We start from the raw sequence: 20,674 nt of genomic DNA, 5'->3' as shown, positions 1-20,674 counted from the left end.
TTCATTCATTCATTCATTCTTTCATTCTTTCATTCATTTGCTCCTTTATCATCTGACCCCAGATGCCCTTTTCAGACTTACCAAACTAAACTGCTCCCCTTCCCATATTCTGCCTTCTGGCCCCTTGGGGTTCCTCATATATCCCAAGCAGAACCACTGCCTATCATGATCTTGACACCTGGGCCAGCTCTCTCCTCCCCTCTGTTCAGAGGCAGGCTCCCCACATTTCACTCCTACTCTGGTGGAACCAGCACTAATTAATCCCAGAACTCTTGAAAGCCTTCCTGCTTTCTCTCCTACTTAGTTCTCTAGAAACTCCACGGTGCCCCCAAGTGCTCCTGGCCCACTGGCTGAAGCTGCCCAGGGAGGACCATACACTTGAGGCATATGGTTTCCATTTGTATCTTGAATTTTTCTCTCAATTTGCCCATTCCCTGGGCCTGGAATGCTTTGTCCCCTCACCTCTGTTCAATGTCCTGGTTGTTTCTACTCAGTGGCATGCCCCCCCAGCTGCCAACGCTGACCCCTTTCAGAGGCAAGTGGGCTGAGTTTAGACTGGATGGCAACAGTGGGTGTTTCTGGAGGCCAAGGAATCTAATCACAGTTTACAAAAGGGTTTGTTGTCTGAGAAGAATGTGCAAGCAGAGCAGAGAGAGAGTTCTCAGCTGCTTGGGGGGGGGGGGTGGATAGAGGATGGGATGCTCAGGCTGTGGCAGCTCCTGCATGAGGTTGTTTCTGAGCTGGTCAAGGTGATTCTGGGGTCTCTGGTGGCTGCAGAGAACCCCAATTTAAGCTAGATAGGTCGAGAAGCTCTGGCCTTCAGAAGTTCCTCTGATTGGTTGGTTCCCTTGGAAAAAGGGAAGCTCTGACACATTGAACCACTGGTCATCCCAGAGCCACCTTTACACACAGTGACTGCTCTCTGACTCTCAGGTGGTTCCATTGTGGACCTATGATTCCCACATCCTGTAGCTATTAGACATTTCTCAAAAGATTCCCCTATCCCTAGGGAAGCGCTGCCTCAGCAATCTGGTCAAACAAGGAGCAGGCACAAGCACACCTGCTCCTGAGGATGTGCCTGTATTAGTGCCCCAAACCGTGGACAGACTGGGCTGGAGAGGCAAAGGGGAGGCCCTGGCAGATCCATAACCTAACCTCGAGATCAAAACAAAAGGTCCCACCAGCCTCAGCCAGGAACTCAAGTCAAGTTCCTGGTCTTCCTTCTGTCTTCTCCCCCCTCCTCCCTTCTTGGTAGAATCTCCAGCCTTAATGTCTGCTTCTTGCTCTCCACAACTGTTTGAACATGCCACTGGTGCTGACCACTAACAACTGCTCCTTTTTCCACTCCTGGAGAATGAAGGCAGGCTAACTGGGTCAGGTGGCTGATCTTGTTGATTAGCTCTGGACAGCCAAGGGCTTTCTTCCTCCTATCACCTGAAAATTGGTTCCCAGGAGGCTCTTCCTGCTCTGTTGTCTCTAGTCGGAAGATCACTCTTCATGGAAGACGCCACCCTGGTTGTAACCCAAAGTGTCCCTCTTCCCCCACTGCTCAGCGGAGGCTCTCTGCCCATGGCCAGGATGCACACAGCCCTCCTCTGGGGACCCTTGCGGAGTTGCCAGGTGTCTCTGCTCTCTCCCCCCTTGAAATGGCCACATGTCACTTGGCCAAAAGTTTGGGGTTATTGATCCTCCCAGGAGAATGTCCCAGAGCACCAGGGCTAATCACGTGTCTGCTTCATGCAAGGGGTTCACTCGTGACTTCCTTGGGGTTTTCTTGGCAGAGACACTGGAGGATTTTAGTCAGTTCCTTCTCCAACTCATTTTACATAGGAGGAAACTGAGGCAGACAGGGTGAAGTGACTTGCCAAGTGTGACACAGCGAATGAGTCTCAGGTCAGATTTGAATTCAGGGATAGGAGTCTTCACAACTGCCAGCCTGGAGCTCAGTCCTCTGAGCCACCCAGCTGCCTAGAGGGGAGGCAGATTTACCTAATGGATAGAGTACCAGGCTTGGGGGTCAGGAAACCCTGGATTCAAAACTCATTTATCTATTCAAATTCAAAACTCAATTATCTACTAGCACTGTGACCATTAAACCTTTCTGAAACTCTGTTTTCTCCTTTGTGAAATGGGGCATTATTTTTTTTTTGTCTTTAAAAAAATTTTTTAATGGGGTTAAGTGGCTTGCCCAGGGTCACACAGCTAGACAATTATTAAGTGTCTGAGGCTGAATTTGAACTCAGGTCCTCCTGACTCCAGGGCCACTGCTCTATCCACTGCACCACCTAGCTGCCCCGAAATGGGGGCATTATTAATACCCACTTCAAAGGGCTACTCTGAGACCTGTTTGAGAAGACATGCCTCTCTATGGCACTTGGACAAATGTAAAGCTCAGTCCAAGTATGCAGCACATAGGACGTGATTAATCAATGCTTAGGGCCTCAGTGACTGACAACACTTTCCATGCAAGTTCACAAGGAAAGTCCCAGGCCTGCAGGGGACATCATCCCAGCCCAATGTGAGGAGGATAGACCCACCAGGTCTCCAAACAGACAACTCTGTGGTTCAGTGTTTGGATGAACTCAAACATTTTTGAGACAAAGGCCACTGCCAAATACAACCCTGAGAACCAAGAACTAGGTCAACAAGCATTGATTAGGCACCTGCTGCACCCCAGGGACCTGCCCTTGAGGAACCAGCATGCTACAGGAGGAGGCCAGGTGTACAGCAAGCACCAAATTTATTCCAAAAAGGTTAATAAGAAACCAACATCTAAGGTCATTTCAGGAAAGGGCAGGCTCCACCAGCTGGGAAGATCAGTATGGTTCATATGGAGGGCAGCAGGGATTCTAAGCATCAGAAGGAAGAAGGGGAGCATTCCAGGGACATGGGGCATGGTTGCTGCATCCCCTGACAGGTGCAGCTAGATAAGCCTAGAAATGCCCCAGGCTGACTCACACAATAATTGTGCCAGTTTCCAAACTATAAAATACAAGATGTTCCCAGAGCACTCAGCAGATCAAAACCAAAGGTCCATTTTTCTAAGATACCTGAAGAAAGAGAAAAGGAAAGCCTGGATGCACAAACAGATACATACAGACATATGTGTTATCTATGTTTATAGATAGAGAAGAGAGAAAGAGAGCAAAGATGGACGGAGAGAGAAAAGGATAGAGAGAGACAAAAGGACAGAGAGAAAAAAGGAGAGATGGATAGAAAGAGAGAAGAGACACATAGAGAAACAGATGGACAGAGAAACAGGAGACAGAAAAGAAAGAGAGAGAGAAAAGGAGAGACATAGAAAGAGAACAAAGGATAAAGAAAGAGGAGAGAGAGAGAGAGAGAGAAAGAGAGAGAGAGAGAGAGAGAGAGAGAGAGAGAAGGACAGAGAGAGACAGAGAGTGAGAGAGGAGAGCCAGACAGAGGAGAGACAAAGAGAGAGAAAAGGGGAGAGAGAGAGCACAACAGAGAGAGGAGAGATGGACAGAGAGAGAAAAGGACAGAAAAAGAGACAGAAGAGACGGACAGAGACAGAAGAGAGGGACAAAGAAAGAGGGACAGAAAAAAAGAGGGGAGAGAATTAGGAAACCTCTGAGAGCTCCAACAATGAAAGCGTTTGCGCTTAGACTTTTAAAACTCTAAAGTCCTCTGGAGGTATATTAATGGAATGCATATGGTTGAGCTTGGCGCTGGAGCTAACTCGGAAAGCAGATGGGGTGTCTCACAGGGACAGGGTCAGATGATGGAAGAACTCGGCCATCTCTGTAAATGAACACCCACTAAAACAAACAAGCCGGTGGATGTGGCTGAGTGCAGCACAGGCCAGCTGCTGAGGGGCTGGAAGTGCAGAAGGACCCCGGGAGCTGGTCGAATCCACCTCTGGTCGAGAAGGCTCCCAGCACATTTCTCAGGCAGCCGCTTCGCCCCGCGGCAGAAGGAATGTTGGCAAGGCCATCGCCCTCACGGAAAGGGCTTTGAGAGCCGCCCACCCCAGAACTTCTGCGATCCTGAAAGAGTGCACAGCTCTCCCCGCTGCCTGTGGCCTCCCACTGTGGGCTCAGGAGCACCCACGCCCGGAGACGTGCACACACAGACACACACAGACATACACACACAGACACAGACACAGACACAGACACAGACACACACACACACACACACACACACAGAGGCCTGCGTGTCTGCTGAAGAAAGCCACAGCCACTTGAAAACATCGGAACGGTAGGCTCTCTTTTTCAAAGCTCTTGTAAATCCCGTATGTTGCACTAGGGTCACTTGAAGGGCAGTTTTTAAAGCGGTTTCCCTTACTCAAAAGTGAAGGAAGGGTGTTGAGCACTGTCCCCCTTCCACTTCCTGATGCTGCAGAAATGGTCTCTGGCAGTCTTTGTCCTTGAGGGGCGGAGGGTGTCAAGGGGCCACTGGCTTATACAGGATCCTATAGGATGACCCCCTATTCCATTTCAAACATGTTGAGTTTTTAAACAATAGTTTTAGACTGAAGGACCTCACTGTGATAGGAGTAAGAGGTAGAGGACAAAGGTGTTTTATCTGAAATCTCTCCACAAAGTGAAGAAAACTACGAAGGCTTTTTGCCTTTAAAAATAAGCACAATGAAGAAATAGTTCTTGGGTTTATCTTAAAAAAATAAATTGACTACCTACTAACATGGAAATGGGCTATATTTATTCTACTGCAAAATGGGAATTCTCATACCTAATAATGAGGAAATGCTCCACACCACATTCACATAGGACTCTTCACTTTCTTTTGAGTTTTAAATATTAATTAATGCCAATATAGAAAAATGTCAGTTGTATGCTAACCAGACCAACATAATATGACCATAAACAAGACTTAAAACTAAGGTGGTTTAGGATTTTTCAGTGCCCGTTAGGATTCTTGTATTTGGATGACCAACAACTCATTAGCATAAGGAAAGCTGAGGTTAATTTGCTTGGGACAACTTCTATGGCCCTGGCCCATCCTTTGCCTGTCCAGCCATCACTCTTTTTTTTTGCTTTTAGGCCCAACAAGAGGGGAAAAGGGTCCACTGCAGCCCTCCTCAGTGCCTCCCACCTGAGCCCCTTGGTCTGTGTTACCATGAGGACCCTGCAGACCACCTTGATCTTCTTTCTCTTGGTGCACTGGGTAAAGCCGGACCCCACCACTTCACAGACCTTAAGAACAGAGGCTTTTGAGGAGATCTGGGACTATGAGGAACCACCTCGGGCTGGGAAAGCCATGAAGGTATCATATTTCTATTATTCTACAATCCCCTAGACTGTACATGATGGCCCTTGACAACATTTGCTATGGAATATGAGACAATGTCATTTCATGATTTAAAAAATATTCATCATCATATCTATCAAAAGTTGATTTCCTGGAATATTTAAAATGAGAATTGTCCATAATGCCCAGATTCAGTGAATGGGACCTAAGAATCCTGGGGGAAAGGGAAAATCTCAGGTAAAGTGAACTATGGCAGAAGACCACTGGAGCATCTCCTTGGTATCTGCTGGTACCTGGCACCTCCCCACAGGGTGCCTGGGACTACAGCCCGACAGCTAGTCAGCTTGTAGAAAGAAGAGGATCCCTCTTAGGGATAATTATCCCAGGGTGATTCAAATACAATAAGAGAACTAAAGAGTACAAAAAATATTTATTTTGGGTGAATTTGTAAATCATTCTAAATGAGATCATTTACAGAATAAGAAACTGTTAGCAGCTTCTTAGACTAGGGACTGGGCATGGGAGTTGTAGGGCAAACCTTCTGTCCCTCCCTCCTGAGCTACATTATTTTGGGCTTTGGCACCCAACCAACAGGAATACTGCCTAAGGGAAAGAAGGCAGTACCTCTGTACCCTCTGCCATTCCCCCACAAAATTCTGGTTCCATAACATAAGTGATATTGATTACCCAAAAAGGCCTTGTCCACCCAAGTCGGGCAGACCCAGAGAGGCCACGATAGAGATGATGGTCCAGGGGAAAGACTCCCACACAGAGACCTTAAATATGACAAAAGAGCAATTTCAGGGAGAAGTCCTGTGTCTACCCTGACTTTATTTTGGCCTCAATTTAATAAAGATGAAAAATAAGAGAATCCTTGAATGGGCCATGCAGTGGGGCTTCAGAGAGCATCTAGTCCAAACACCCAGTTTACAAAGGGGAAGACTAAGGACCCAAGGAGGTCATCACAGAAGTGGAAAGAGGTGTCAGCAACCTGCTCACCCTACTGTGTGCAGACAGCATGGGAACCCAGACAACAGGGGAACCCAGACCCTGGGCCCTCCAGCTTCACATTCATAATAATAATAAGTTGTTAAAAATGACTTCACATGGGTCACCTAATCTTCCCCTTGCAACAAGCCTAGGAAGAAGCTGTTGTTAGTATTCTTGTTTATATTATAGAGAAGGAAACTGAGGCAGAGAAAAGTTCATTAACTTGTTCAGAATCTCAGCTAGGGTCTGAGTCAGGATTTGAATTCAGTTCTTCTGACCTCAAACCAAGGAAGGTCACATCTCCAAAATGAGCCCAATGGATTCATGCACCCCCATGGTTTCTCTTCCATAGGCTCAACAAGCCCTTCCACATGACAATGCCCCTTTTCGATCATCATAGCCTTCTCTAAAATGTGGCATCTAGACCTGATCACAATATTCCAGGGGTGGCAGGCCGCAGCTCAGCAAGGGCCATCACCCCCCTTGTTCTAGATAAGTCCAGACCAATAATGCCACCTCCTTTCGCAGGACCCCTTTTAGTTGATAATAGCCCCTGGACTCATCCTTGCTTGTAGTCCACTGAGTTCCCCAGCATGTTTCCCATCCGAGCACTGTCTAGGCAAGCTTATCTAGCAGCAGGGCTTCCCATTTACTCTTCAGCAAGGTTGTGCTCCTGGCTTGATCCCATAAGATGTTTTGGATCCTGAGTAAGTGCTCCAAGATGCTTGCTGACTGACTGACTGACCAGCAAGATGAATGATGAATCTGCCAGCAGAACAAGAGACACAATCCCACTACAATGTGCCCTAAATGTGAGTCATGGTCACTGGGCAAGCCACACACTTGCGTGTGCCAGACTCTGCCCTCGAGGAGCTCCCCTTCCAGTGGGTGAGACTTATGGGCATTACTCTGTAAGCCACAGACAAAACAGACTCCTTTTAGGGGAGGGCAGCAATAGCAACTGGGCTGGGGGAGACACCAGCTGAACCTTGGCAGAAACAAGGGGTTTTAAGAGGCGCAATGGGGCCCAGGGACAACCAGTGCCCAGGCAGCAGAGAGAGCATCAGACCTGAGCAAAGGGTGGGGGTGGGGGTAGAACCCAAGAGCTCCTCAAGGGGAGACATATGGCCAGAGGAATCTGACTTGAAAAATCATGGGGACAGAGAAGGCTCCTAACCATGTGCAAAGGCTAACAGTGTGAGTGGGAGGTATCTGGGAAACCCAGAGGGGCAAGAAGAGATCTTGGCAGAGGCCTGTCTCAGAAGGACAGATAACAAGACCAGCATCATGGCAAGGGGCATGGAAAACAGCAGACTCCCTCAAAGCACTAAGACAAGAATTTCCCAGAGGCCCTGGGGGAGCCCCAAGGGACTGAGAGCAGGATAGAACACAAGGCCAGGGAGGGTTTCACAGGCCACAGAGATCCAACTCAAGGCTAACATAGAGCAGCCAATCCAGCTAGGGCGAGGCAGCAGCCAACTGGGGGGTGGTCCTGAGGGACCCTACTATCTCAGGAGGCCTCCCCCATTCCCTCAGGGAGACCAGGAGGCATCCTGTGACTCTCCCCTTAGACCTGGGAAGGAGAGAGTCCAGTGCCACGCTCATGGCCACCTTTCCAGGAGATGTGGCCCGGAAATGACTCTGATAGGGTGCCCCCTAGAAAAAAAGGTTTCCTGCTACCCAAATCCTGGATCCATCCAATGACTCCTCGCCAGGAAATGATGGGTTTTCACCTATGGAAGTGACACGAAAAAAGAGGCAGCACTCTCAGGACCCTGGGCCCCCCCCCCCCCCCCGACTCCTGGGTACGAACCAGCAGGACTGGCTCACTTTGTGTCTATCCCCAGGGCTTTCACTCCCTCATTCAAGAACAAGAGTAACAGCTGTCATCAGAGATAATGAAGGGTGGGAAGAAGATGAACAGAATGTGGGGAGAGGGCTAGCAGGTCAATCAGAGAGCTCCACTAGTAGGAACTGATGTCAGGAGAAACTGAGGAAGGTCTTTAGAAAAATGGATGGGCTCCTTATGACAAACCTAAAGGAGAACATGGACGAATGTCCACAGCCTGAGCAGGCAGGCATCCCTGGAATAAACTCTCCAGAGGAGATCAAAGGTCTGAGGTCGTAGGGGAGGGGCTGGGGCAGCAGCCCCTCTCAGAGACTCTCTGGAAGTCCTGCGTGCACCTTGGGGGTGGGGGGCAAGACCACAGGAAGGGGAGGAGATTCAGTGTAAAACCTGGAGCATGATGCCTTTTGGGGTTCTGGGCCTGCACCCCCCACCTTACCTGTTAGAAAGCAAGATCCCCAGGGTCAGGACTATCTCACTTTTAGAGTCACAGCCTTAGCATGCTCTCCATCACAATTTCTGACTAATGGACTGACTGAAGTGGGGGGCGGGGGGGGGGGGCTCTTCCTGATGCAGACCACTGCCCCAGTGCTTCTCAGGCAGCTGCCTGCCCTTGGTCATCCCTGGAGTTCAGTGCACTGGATCCATTTTGTCCATCTGCTTCAGCTGAGACTCAGATCCAATAGTTCCATAACATTCCAGCCTCTCTAGCCATGGAGGAAGAGCCTCTCCTATCCTCCAAAGCCCTGAGCCCCCTAAAAGGAGTGAGCTGAGAAGAAGGCTTGGCAGCACTGACCCCAAAGACAGTGTCACCTAAAGGCAGCAGCCAAGTTATTTTAGAAGGAATTTCATCATGCTATAACCCTGCCAAGACCCCCCCCCCCTCCTCCTCCAGCCTGGAATAAGCTCAATCCTCCCTGGTGATTTCCTAACAATGCACAAAACAGGTCTAGTTCAAGCACCCCAACTGCCCTACCTCGATGCCCCACTACCAGGGCCTGTATAGGGTCTGCTCTGGGGCTAAAGAAAGTAACTTCTGATCCTTTTTACTTATCTAATAGAAAAAAGGTATCATGACAGTTCTACATGCCTTACAGAAAGATGAAAGTGCAACAGAACAACCGGCGAACAAAGAAGATGGTGGTAAGGATGACTATTGGGCTTGTTGAGTTTTTGTTAAATCTATTCCCAGAAGTTGCTACCTCAGGATGAAGCCCAACCTGAAAGCAAAACTCTGTCTAGTCCCCCCCACCCTACCCCCAAATGCCAGACCCCTGTGCTTCAGCCCAGAGAAGACACTTTAAAATACCCATGGATGGTCTGATCAACAGATAGGTAAAGATTTCTCCAGGTCAATGGATAAGACAGAGCCGAGAGGAGATAATCCATGGTGGATGGTGACCAACAACACTCAGGGGGCCTGGAGCTGCCACCCTCGGCTCAAACTCTTGGCTTTGCCAAGAGTTCCTTGAGACTAGAACAAATAGATGAAGTTTCCAAGGTGAATCAGGGCTTTTTTTTAAAGTTTTTACAAAGCCAGTGGGGTTAAGTGACTTGCCTAAGGCCACACAGCTAGGTAATTATTAAGTGCCTGAGGCTGGATGTGAACTCAGTTACTCCTGACTCCAGGGCTGGTGCTCTATCCACTGCACCACCTAGCCACCCCAGAATCAGGGCTTTTAAAAGGCCTCTCTGACTAGATTCTCATATTTTCTGAAGAGCAATAGCCATTTAGTCTGATTCAGGTGTGTGTGTGTGTGGGGGGGGGTATGCATGTACATGTACCTCATGAGACGAAGTTTTCAAAAGACAAAAAAAAGTCACCTGAAAAAGAGTGCTTGAATGCAGACCCCAATGGTTACAACAGGGCTACCACCAGAAGCAGAAACCAAAGAAGGGTCCTTTGGCTCTGTGCCAGATGGGGAAGCACCCAAGTCTCTTGGAAAGCTGGTGCTCACTGGCCCTTTTGTCCTTTAGAGATGCCGACTTGCCTCTTGTGCGTCTGTCTCAGCGGCTCCGTGTACTGTGAGGAGACGGACATCGATGCCGTGCCCCCCTTGCCAAAGGAGACAAACTACCTCTATGCTCGATTCAATAAGATCAAGAAGATTACAGCCAAAGACTTTGCAGATATTCGTAAGTTCATTCATCCATTTGAATAACTTCAAAGGGATCTTCTGTGTGTGTGTGTGTGTGTGTATGTATGTGTGTGTGTCTACATATATACATCTATACATACGTTAGAACACAAAAAGATAAGATTCTCTCTTTCTCTCTGAGACTGTAAATCTCGATGGCCTTATTGTCTCCTTTTTAGAAGGATATAATAAATTCATCCTGCCTAGTATTTCATTTGATTGTAAGCTCCTGGAGGACAGGGGCTATCTTTTGCCTTTTCTTGCATCTTTGGCACTTAGGGCAGTGCCTGGCAAAGCAGATCTAATAAATGTTTACTGATTGACTGTTATAAGAAATGATGAAAGGGAGGATGAAAAGGAGAAATCTTGAAAACAAATGTGATGTGATCCAGAGTAAAGAGGTAGAACCAGGAAAACAATTTATCCAATAATAACAACCAAAAATCAAATCACTTCACAAGACTTCTGAACTCTTCTGTAGAGAGGATCCATGATGAAGCATGCCAGCCAACCTTTGACAAATAAGTGACAAAGTCAGGACCGAAGGCTGAGCTACACATGCATGCCAAGGTCCTGCTCTATTGGTGGACATGGTCAGTGTACACATTTATTTGCCTTGACTGTGAACATATTTGTTACAAAGAGATTGTGTTTTCTTGGGCGGAAAAACCCCAATGGGGAAGGAGGGAAGGAAAGTAAGAAAGGGAAAAATTTAATTGAAAAAATATGTATTTAACAAATTATACACATCATCTGAAAACTTGTGCCTTGTCTGTGCTTCCCTCTGAACTCCCTTCTATTCCTTTTTGTGCATTATTTCAAAGGGTTACTTACCCTTGTCTTCTTTATTTTGCCATCACTCTTAGTAACCCTCTTCATCTCCTCTATCAACCCCATCAATGGGCATGATCTCTGTCCTTAGAACCCATCACCTCCCAGGAAGGAAGGGGGAACATCCTATGTCTGTATGCTCCCTCACATTCTTTGGACTGCCAAAGTCATTTTTCTTTACATACTTATGATGATCCATAATTGCACGAGCACACCACTGGGCAAAGAGCACACACACACACACACACACACACACACACACACACACACACATCCTTCTGCGTGACTCCACATGGAGACACTGCCTTCCTGGCTCACCTCACCCTGGACCTACATTTCTCTGAGCAGCATCTTCCCTCACGGTTGATGGTGCTAACATTCCATTCCATTCACAAATCACAAGTTGTTCACAACTCCCCAGTTGGTTAAGAGTTAACAGTCGGCATCCATGTAGGTTCTGCTTTCCCTGACTCCTTTCTTCAGGACCTGGGAGTTTGCTTTGTAACAATTCCCTTCTTTACTCTTAATCCTTTCCCTGGTACCTGTCCCCCTCTGCTTCCTCAATGAATTTGATGCGTTTCTTTAGCAAACCTTGTCTGTGTTCATCCCATTTCAAATAAGAGTGAGGATACCTGCTGCCCCTTCCCTCCTTCCTTTCACCAGATTCTACTCCCTTCTTCCTTCTTTTTAGACTAGAGTATCCCTTCGTTTATGTCCCCTTCTCTTTCCTCTATTCAACCCCTCAGAACCAAAACCATTCATCTCTAGAATTTCTGTTCTTATTTAACTCCCCCAATAGCCTTTTCAGGTTCTTTTCAGAGTTATACCCTTTCTGTCCTTCATTCATGTCTCGGGTGACATGGACTCAAACTTAACAACCCAAGTCAACAGGGTTACTGCCAGACTCCCTGGCTTACTGAGCTGCCCATCCCAGGTGCTTAATCCCCCCTTTCCTTCCTGCTCCTAAGGGGAGAAGCTTCTCAGTTCAAAGCTTCATGACTTCTTTCTGGTATTATTCTAACAGCCTCCTGATCTCAGACATCCCTGCCCTCAGGCCTTTCCCTCTCCAATCTCCCTCACATGAAGTCTAGCCCTGTTATATCCCTGAGGCTGGAAAGAGATCCCTCCTGATTCCAACATTACAGAATGTGCTCAGCTTTGGAGCTCTGGACTCTGATTTCTCTCTCTTCAAATTCTCTGGGAACAGGCCGACGATTTTCTCTTTTTTCTCTGTCAACTGTCCTTGGGTATCAGAAGTGTCCATCTCCTCTCTCTTTGCAGGGCCTGGATTCAGAGCCCCAACTTCATTTTTGGTGACTTAATGATGATAGCACCAAGCTGAGACCCAGAAGGTGACAAAGAAAGATTCAGTGTTTGCTTCACCTAACAGATTCCATCTGCCAAGGACTTCTATCTCTAGGCTTTTAAATTGTCATGAACCCAAGGTCTAGTTCAGGTGAAAGGAAATGGCCATTTTTACCTTCTTTCCCCCCAGCTAACTTAAGAAGACTCGATTTCACCGGCAACCTGATCGAAGACATAGAGGATGGGGCCTTTTCCAGGCTCTCCCTGCTCGAGGAACTCACGTTGGCCGAGAATCGCCTGTTAAAGTTGCCAGCTCTGCCTTCAAAGCTGACTTTATTTAATGCAAGACACAACAAGCTCAAAAGCAAAGGCATCAAAGCAAACACATTCAAGGTAAGAAACATTTTATCATTATACAAAGCTGTGCTCAAAGAAAACCAATTTTAACAAATGGGGAAGTCCTTAGGGCAATACAACACCCCAGGCTGGCACCACCTCCACTCTCATTGCCAGTGTGAAGGCCTTGGTCTCACTGCAGAAACAAGGCCTCTCTGCCCATCTCCAGTCCACCCTCCACACAGTTGCATTGCTGAAAACCTGGGTCTGAGTATGCCACTCCTCCAATGGCTCCAAATCTCTCTGAAGATCTGAGGGCACCAAAAGCCTCCCTTTCCAGGCTGAGCATGTGACCCTGCATCATGTTCTTCCATATGCCATTATCTCCTGGCGGACACAACTAGTCTAGAATGATAGAACCCCTAGCCCCCTTCCAAAGACTGCAGGCTTGGGGCCACCTTTAGCAGAGAGGCTTTTACAAACTATCTTGTATCAACCTGGGCCTGAGCCCAATGGGAAGGAGCACAAGGCTCCTGGAGAGCCCCACCTGCCTCCCTTGCTCAACTGCCCCCCTGCCCAAAGGAGGTTTTGGACTAAACCTACTAACAAAGTTAACCCAGGAAGCCCTTCTCCTTCCTTCCCACAGAAACTGAATAATCTCTCCTTCCTCTATTTGGATCACAATGAACTGGAGTCTGTGCCACCACATTTGCCAGAAAGTCTGAGAATTCTTCACCTTCAGGTACAAGGATGGCCAAGAACCTGTTATTAAATGCTGTTGGCAGATGAACCAAGCACCCTTTATCTCTCTATCCCCTTCCTCCCACTCATCCCCCCCTCTCCCTCTCTGCCTTTCTCTCCTTCCTCCTACTCATCCTCTCCCTCTCTCTCCTCTCTGTATCTCTCTGTCTCTCTAAATCTCTCTTTCTGTCATTACTTCTAATAGACTCAGGGTATGTCACTGCTTTCACCAGAGTTATTTTTCTCTCCAGTGCTGTTATTTTTTTATGAATTGTGTTTGTGTGGCCCCTTCACTTGGTATTGGTTCACAGAGGGTTTCCTCTAAAACTGTTGATGTCGTCATTTCTCATAGGATATTATTTCACTAAATTCATGAGCTACACTTCATTTAGCCACTCTCTAATATGGGACAGCCCTTGAGTTGCCCATTTCTGGGACAGAAATACTTTTGTACATCTGGGTCCTTTTCCTCTTTCTTTGCTCTCTTTCGGATAGCCATACTTCTATTTCAGTGATTGCTGCATCATGCCTCTACATTACTCCCAACTGAAAATTCCACCTAGCCCTGGAGGTTCTAGTGCCTGATTTCCCACAGACCCTCCAATACTTGTTAGCTTTGTCAGTAGATGGCGATAAGGTGAGTAGATAAGCTTTCCAGAGATTTCACTTCAGTTTTACTTTGAGGTCATAAAAGGGTCAATGAACAAAACAGGGACTTGAATCCCTCACTCTTCCTTTCCTCCTTTGAAATCTCTCTCAGGAATGGCAGTGTAGGGGACACAGTTGAGGAGAGCAGAGGTCAAATCCAGCCTCAGACACTGACTAGCTGTGTGACTATGGGCAAGTCATTTAACCACTACTTGCCTCAGCTTCCTCAACTGTAAAATGGGAATAATAACCACAATTTGACTTCCCCAGAGTTGATAAAAGGATCAAATGAAATATTTATAAAATGCTCAGCACACTGTGTGGCACATAGAAGGTTCTACAGGGACACTAGCTGCTCTTATGTTAATTATGGTCAGTGGAGATCCTGGACAAGAAGCTTCCCCAAGGAATGGAGGGCAGAGAAAGATCTCCTTTCCAAGGGATGGATTCCATGGCTTACAGCTTGATGGAAATAATGAAACTCCACCTGCCCTCTCCGAGTTCCAGTCTCCTGGATCCAGGGGCCTTGCGGCCACTTTCCCCAAGGTCTCCAACTCCCACAGTTCACAAACAAGCTCATCTTCCCCAAAGCTCTCTGTTGGCTTCCCTCTTTCATGATGGTGCCATCGGTGCCATCATTTTTATCCAAACTTTATTCCCAGCCACTCTTTGGCACTGTCCTCTCCCTAGTCCTGAAGATCTAACCAGCTGTCAATCTGACCCACTGACATCCCAGAGATTTTGTCTGATACAGGGCTACTGTCCATCATTTTGATCCCACCTGGTCAAGGCTCTTGTTTCTTCTTACATGAACTATTAAAGTAATTTTTGATTCAGTCTCCAGGGACCTCCAGATTAGTCTCATCAACACTGACCCCTCAGGTCAAACTTTAAGAGTTCTGAAAAGTCTACCGAATGAAGCCCACTCCCTCATCTCTTCTGTGTACAAGCTATTTCTCAAAACTGAACACATCTCATACACTGTACACTCCAGTCATCCTGGGCTTCCATTCCCAACTCAATTTCTCTCATCCATTCCACCCCTGGTACTGTCATGCCTAGAATGCTCCCCACCCATCCACCACTTTGCAATGCATTTAAAGAGGCCTCAGAACTTGCTGTTGCTCAGTGCCTTCAGTTGTGTCTGACTCTTCATGACCTCTTATGGGGTACTCTTGGCAGAGATACTGGAATGGCTTACCATATTCTTCTTCTGCTCATTTTATAGATGGAAAGGGCATTTTACAGAAGGAAACAGGGTGAAGAGACATAGGGTTAAATACAAGTGTAGGAGTTTGGATTTGAACATGGGTCCTCCTGACTCCAGGCCCAGATCTCTCTACTACAGCATCCAGCTGATCCCACCCCCCCCAATCCTACCTTGTAAAGGATGCTTTCCCCATTGTTGTTATTTGTTGTTCAGTTCTTCAGGCATACCTGACTTCCAGTCCCACTTGAGGCTTTCCTAGTTGGAGCACTATTCACTGTGCCATTTATCTTGTCCTTCATGTGTACACATTATATTTAGAAAAGAAGTTTGTCTCTTCATACCCAAGAACAACTGGGAGCAATAGTTTTAGATAGAATCTTGGTGTAAGCCACAAGTGATTTAGATTCCTAATCGGCCTCTTTTGTGTTACAGTTTAACAACATAGCTGACATCACGGATGACACGTTCTGCAAATCCAATGATACACGTTACATTCGGAGCCGTGTTGATGAGATAAGGTTGGAAGGCAATCCAATACTCCTGGGAAAGCATCCTAACAGTTTTATCTGCTTAAAAAGACTACCCACTGGAACATACTATTAACTAAGGCTCATATAGTTGCATATACACCCTAAAGGGGAAAGACGGCCGTCTACCCTACCCCTCATTTAAAGGATCCTATAGTCTAGTTTAATTATATTTTTGTATGCCCCTTGGCAGCTTTCAGGCACTTAAAACTATTTTTGGTCTTCTTTTAAACTAGAATATTTAGAAAACTTTACATCTACTTAACATTTTGAGTTCAAAATGTAACATAATGTGAATAATCGAGACTAGTCAATATAAGGATCACCACATAACCCACTTGGTTCATGGCAAGATGTCTTTGTATCTACATCTAAACCTGGGACACCTTCTTCTTCTCATCCCTATGAATAAGTGTGTGCACACACCCAGGACTGTCTCTCTGAGATCCTTCCTGTTCTTGTCGGAGGTCATAAAGTATCTATGCCACAGTGATGCCTCCCTGCCCTTACCCTGGCTCAAAGTGAAATACTTCGGGACACCCACAGCTTCTGCAAGCTGGATGGATATCAGTGAGGCAGAGTTTTTACTGTTTCATGCCATGAAATATGGTAGAGTCTGCTATGAGACATGTGTTTATGCTAACTTTTCAACCGGGGTCTACTTCTCCATTCCTTTGGTGAAGCCCCAATAAAATGTACATTTAGTCATTTGCTCTAGTTTGTGGAGGTACAGTTGAGAGGATTTCCTCGGCAGCTCTTCCAGATTGCCTCTCACTTCTCAGGGGGTCTGTTCCCTGAGGCAGTTAACATTTTATAGATTCTAGATCCTGGTCCAGTCCTCTTCCTATAACCAGGGAGAATGCATCATACTTCTTACTGAAGGGAATGTATATATGTGCAAGCTAAGTTCATGCTCAGATGTAGCTCCAAGGAACAGATCAGCCCCTACATGGTAAATCATGCAGGAATTGGATGACCCAAGACCTTAATTCTGTGGACATACCCTCCCCAGATAGAAATCACAACTTTTCCCCTTCCTTCCTATCTTCTCATCTTGTAAGATTCTTTTCCATGTCCTTGAATAAATCCTGCATCAATGGCTACACACCAGACTGAAGCCCATTGTGTTATCTCAGGACCACAGGCTCCTGCACCATGACTGGGCCACCTTGCTACCACACTGTGCATACATTGCACCACCGGTCACTTGCTGCAACCAAGCTCTTCTGATGTGTGCACTTCCTAGAAGTACCTATGGTTGGCAGACAGAAAGCAACCTCAGGATAGAATTTAGAAGACAAGCTTTTGCAGCTTAGGAATACTGAATGTTATGTCCCATTTCCCACATGGGATCAGGTCCACTCTCTTCTTTCTCTTCATTTCTGAAACAGTTCATTATCCATTGACACAAAATCATCTGGACAAGAAGCACTGATCAATTTCCCATGGAGATGAATAGGAGAATCTCTTTGGAAGGACTGTGGATCTGACTAGGAAAGTCCTGTATTGGTCCATGGCTTCTGGGGGGGGGGGGAGCAGATCAACAAAAACATCTCTACAAAACTACATCATCTATTGAGAAGAAAAACAAAACTTTGGAACTGAAAGAGCCCTCAACGGCCCTCTGGACCAACTTGTACTCCCAAAAAATCCCCAGCAAAACCCATTCAATTAGAGGTAAGCCAGTCTTTGCTTGAAGACCTCCAATGAGAAAGAATCAACCACTTCCCAAGGAAGCTCATGCTTTTTCAGACAACTCTGTTAGAAAAATTTCCTTGAATTCAAGCCTTAAAGTGTCTCTTTTAAACCTCTTCTCAACATTTCTGGTTGTGCCTTCTAGGGTCAGAGAATGAATCTAATCCCTCTTCAACAGCAAAATCCTTCAAATACTTGAAAACCAGCATCATGGACCTCTCCTCCCCTCCCCTCCTCCCCACTCTCCTAAGCATTCTCTTTTTATGGCTAAAATCTTCAGTTCATTCAAGCAATCCCCATATGATGCAAACTCAATGTCCTACCCCAGGCTGACTGACCTCCTCTGGACACTTTAAGCTCATCAATATCCTCCTTAAACTGGGGTGCCCAGGGCTGAATGTGAGGCTTCATCATTCGGGCTGCCCAATGCAGAGACCCAGAGGGCCCTGACAATTCTGTCCCTCTTGATGAAGTCCAAGTTTTCATCAGCCTGCTTTGTTGCCAGACTACACTTGTGACTTGTGGCAAACTGACCAGGTACTACAAGCTCTAATATCTTTTACAGAACAGCTGCCCTCTAACCAAGCCTTCCCCCGTCTTGTAATCATGACGCTGACCTCTTGTACCCTTGTTGGAATCTTTTGATCCCTATGGATTCACCCTCTGCTCAAGGCTATCAAGGTCTTTTAGCAACTTGACTATCATCTACTGGACTGGCCATTGCCATTATCCAGTAATTACAGAAGCACAGGTGCCCGGGGTGCCCTTTCCTCCAGAGACCTTCAACTATGGCCAAGTCCATGCCATCATATCTTCAACAAGCCTATCTTTTCCACAAAAAACAGTAACAAATTCTTGATGTTCTCTGATGGAAACTGGAGAAAGTGTTGACGACATTCTTGTCAATAAAGGTAGAAGGAAGGGTTAGCCAGGCTTTATGAGGCCATGCTGACTCCTTGAGATAGCCACTGCCTTTTCAAGATGCTTCAGGTTCATATTCTGAATGACCCATTCTAGAGTTTTCCCTGGAGTCAACATCAAGCTCCTGATCTCTGCCCTTTGGACTCTGACTAATATGGCTTCAAAATTCCTAAGTTCAGGATCTCAATAATGATTCCAAGGGAAAAAAAATCATTCTCATTTCTTAACCAGTCTTTAAAGACTCAGAATTATTATAAAATGTCATGTTTTAAAATCTTCCTCTAAAAATTTCGCTCTTCTCTTCAGGGAAAAGTATAAAAATCATCCCTAATAGCTGTTCAAAGACTTGAATTCTTAAGCCTGGTTTCATGCTTCTTTTTATATGTGCTATAGCCCTGAACTGCCAAACATATGCTGTCTCACTGGCGTTTCCTGAGGAGGTCAGAGCTCTGGTACAACGGTGTTACTAGAACTTCAGAAAGATAGAGGGACTTCCCATGGGAAGCTGATAGGAAGCCCCCAGGGGAAGGAAGGTTCAAAGCCCACTGTCCCCTGACTCTGCAGCAGGAATGATTTCCATGTACAGCTGAGGACAATCCTCATTATAATCTGACCAATTGTCATCTGGCCTCATCTTCTTATTACTCCTCAACATACAATGTACCTCTCTTTGTCATGGAACACAGAAAACTTATTCCCACCTAAACCTTTGCTTCTATTCATTATGTTCTAGCCTTAGAGGGAAGAGAAGCACTCTGACCACTGAGCCTGAGGTCAGAGACATCACAGATTGACACTATCCACAGAAAGGAAATCCCAAAGCACAACCACCACACTACCTCCTCCCTCCTTCTCCACCTCCTCCTCTTTGAGTTCTACTGGCCTCTCTCTGGGAGGGCTCCCTGTGTGTCTTTGACCCCTTCAAGCACCCAAACAGTGACTGCTAGTCTCACCAGAGTCCATGCAATGTCCCCAAGAGATTCCTGGGATCACAGAAGGAGAAGCACCCAGCAGACGCTTAGTCACTCTCGGCCCCAGCCACTGCACTCTATTGACCTTCTTGCTGGGTTGACAGTCCTGTTGTCCTGGCTGACAGTCTGGCATGGCCTTCCCTTGGTTCTCTACCCAACCAATGTCAACCTTCATCCTTCCAAACCCACTTTCTGACCCCTCCAATCCATAACAGCCTCTTCTTTTAGCTGAATTCTAATAGTATTAGGTGCCTGTACCATTCATTCTGTTAATTAATCACATGCTATTTTATTGTTATCTATTTTATATGCACAGATTTTATATGCAAATTTATATGTAAAATATCTGTTTCATCAGCAAATGTTCCCATGAGAGCAGGGCCTCGGTCCTGAACTAGTATGTTTATAGTAGGCATGACCTAAATATTGAGGAACTGAATGCAAAATATTAATTGCATAATAAAATGCACTTAAGTCAACAAAAGAAATTTTCAAGTGTGATTAGTGATTGTTTCTTTCAAAGCATGACCACTTCCTTTAAAAATCAACAAGCTGTTTTTATATAATGCATCAAAAAATCATTAAAAAATCACTAAATTAAAAAAATACATTCAGTTTATTAATGAGAGTGTTATGCAGAACATAAATGAAAATAATATAAAATTTTACTGGTTTTGATTTAATTGAAGAATGATCAGAGTGCAAGTCTTCATTGGTCTCAATTTATCAAGTGCGAACAGTTCCCTGCTAGGGCTAAACTATCCCAAATGCTTCTCACAGCCACACTGGGAAAAGGTTTGACCATTTAATGCTCCCTTCTTAATGGGGAGGAGAGAGTAGCCAATTGACAACTCAAGGTCACACAGCTCCCAAGAGTCTGAGACTGGACTTGACCCCAGGCTTCCCTGAGACGCTAATCAGAATACTCAGAATGAAACATACTTCAGCATGTATGTGGTTTCAATTACTAAGCAGTGCAGACCCCGTGCCATTCGTTCCCTTTGGTTCTCTGATGTCTTCTCAAAGATCAGACATAGAGAATCTACCCAACAGGGCAGGAATCTAGCAATCATACACAGAGGAAGCCCTTGTCTAGGCCTTTCTATAACTGATGCCTAGCCATACAATATTTTGGCTACCCATAGGGTTACACCTCATTCTCTCTACATCATTGACTTAAATCATTGTCAAGAGATACTTATCCTGTAGGCAGATGGCACAAACCAGAAGAGACAGACATTCTAATGGATAATAGAATCCAAAACTTTGGTCTCAAAAGCAAA

General features: G+C 46.1%; 2 protein-coding genes across 2 annotated transcripts in view; one reads left to right on the top strand and one right to left on the bottom strand.

The window, feature by feature from the left end:
* Positions 1 to 20,674, bottom strand: part of CENPP (centromere protein P) — a 162,064-nt gene that overhangs the window by 118,682 nt on the left and 22,708 nt on the right. The gene's annotated exons all lie outside the window — the stretch shown is intronic.
* OGN (osteoglycin) lies at positions 3,841 to 19,879 on the top strand. Its single transcript, XM_074199306.1, has 7 exons — positions 3,841 to 4,221; positions 5,025 to 5,247; positions 9,130 to 9,211; positions 10,046 to 10,204; positions 12,533 to 12,735; positions 13,325 to 13,420; positions 15,710 to 19,879. Exons 2-7 carry the CDS (start codon positions 5,101 to 5,103, stop codon positions 15,878 to 15,880), a joined length of 858 nt encoding a protein of 285 aa, XP_074055407.1. The 5' UTR covers positions 3,841 to 4,221; positions 5,025 to 5,100; the 3' UTR covers positions 15,881 to 19,879.

This window comes from Macrotis lagotis, chromosome 8 (genome assembly GCF_037893015.1).
Source record: "Macrotis lagotis isolate mMagLag1 chromosome 8, bilby.v1.9.chrom.fasta, whole genome shotgun sequence".
NCBI lineage: Eukaryota > Metazoa > Chordata > Mammalia > Peramelemorphia > Peramelidae > Macrotis > Macrotis lagotis.
The sequence above is the reverse complement of the archived record's forward strand: the minus strand, read 5'-3'. Positions and strand labels throughout refer to the sequence as shown.

Coding starts and splice junctions, on each gene's coding strand:
- OGN (XM_074199306.1), top strand. CDS start 5,101: ATGAGGACCCTGCAGACCACCTTGATCTTCTTTCTCTTGGTGCACTGG. Junction 9,212..10,045: donor GGCGAACAAAGAAGATGGTG/GTAAGGATGACT, acceptor TTTGTCCTTTAG/AGATGCCGACTTGCCTCTTG. Junction 12,736..13,324: donor TCAAAGCAAACACATTCAAG/GTAAGAAACATT, acceptor TCCTTCCCACAG/AAACTGAATAATCTCTCCTT.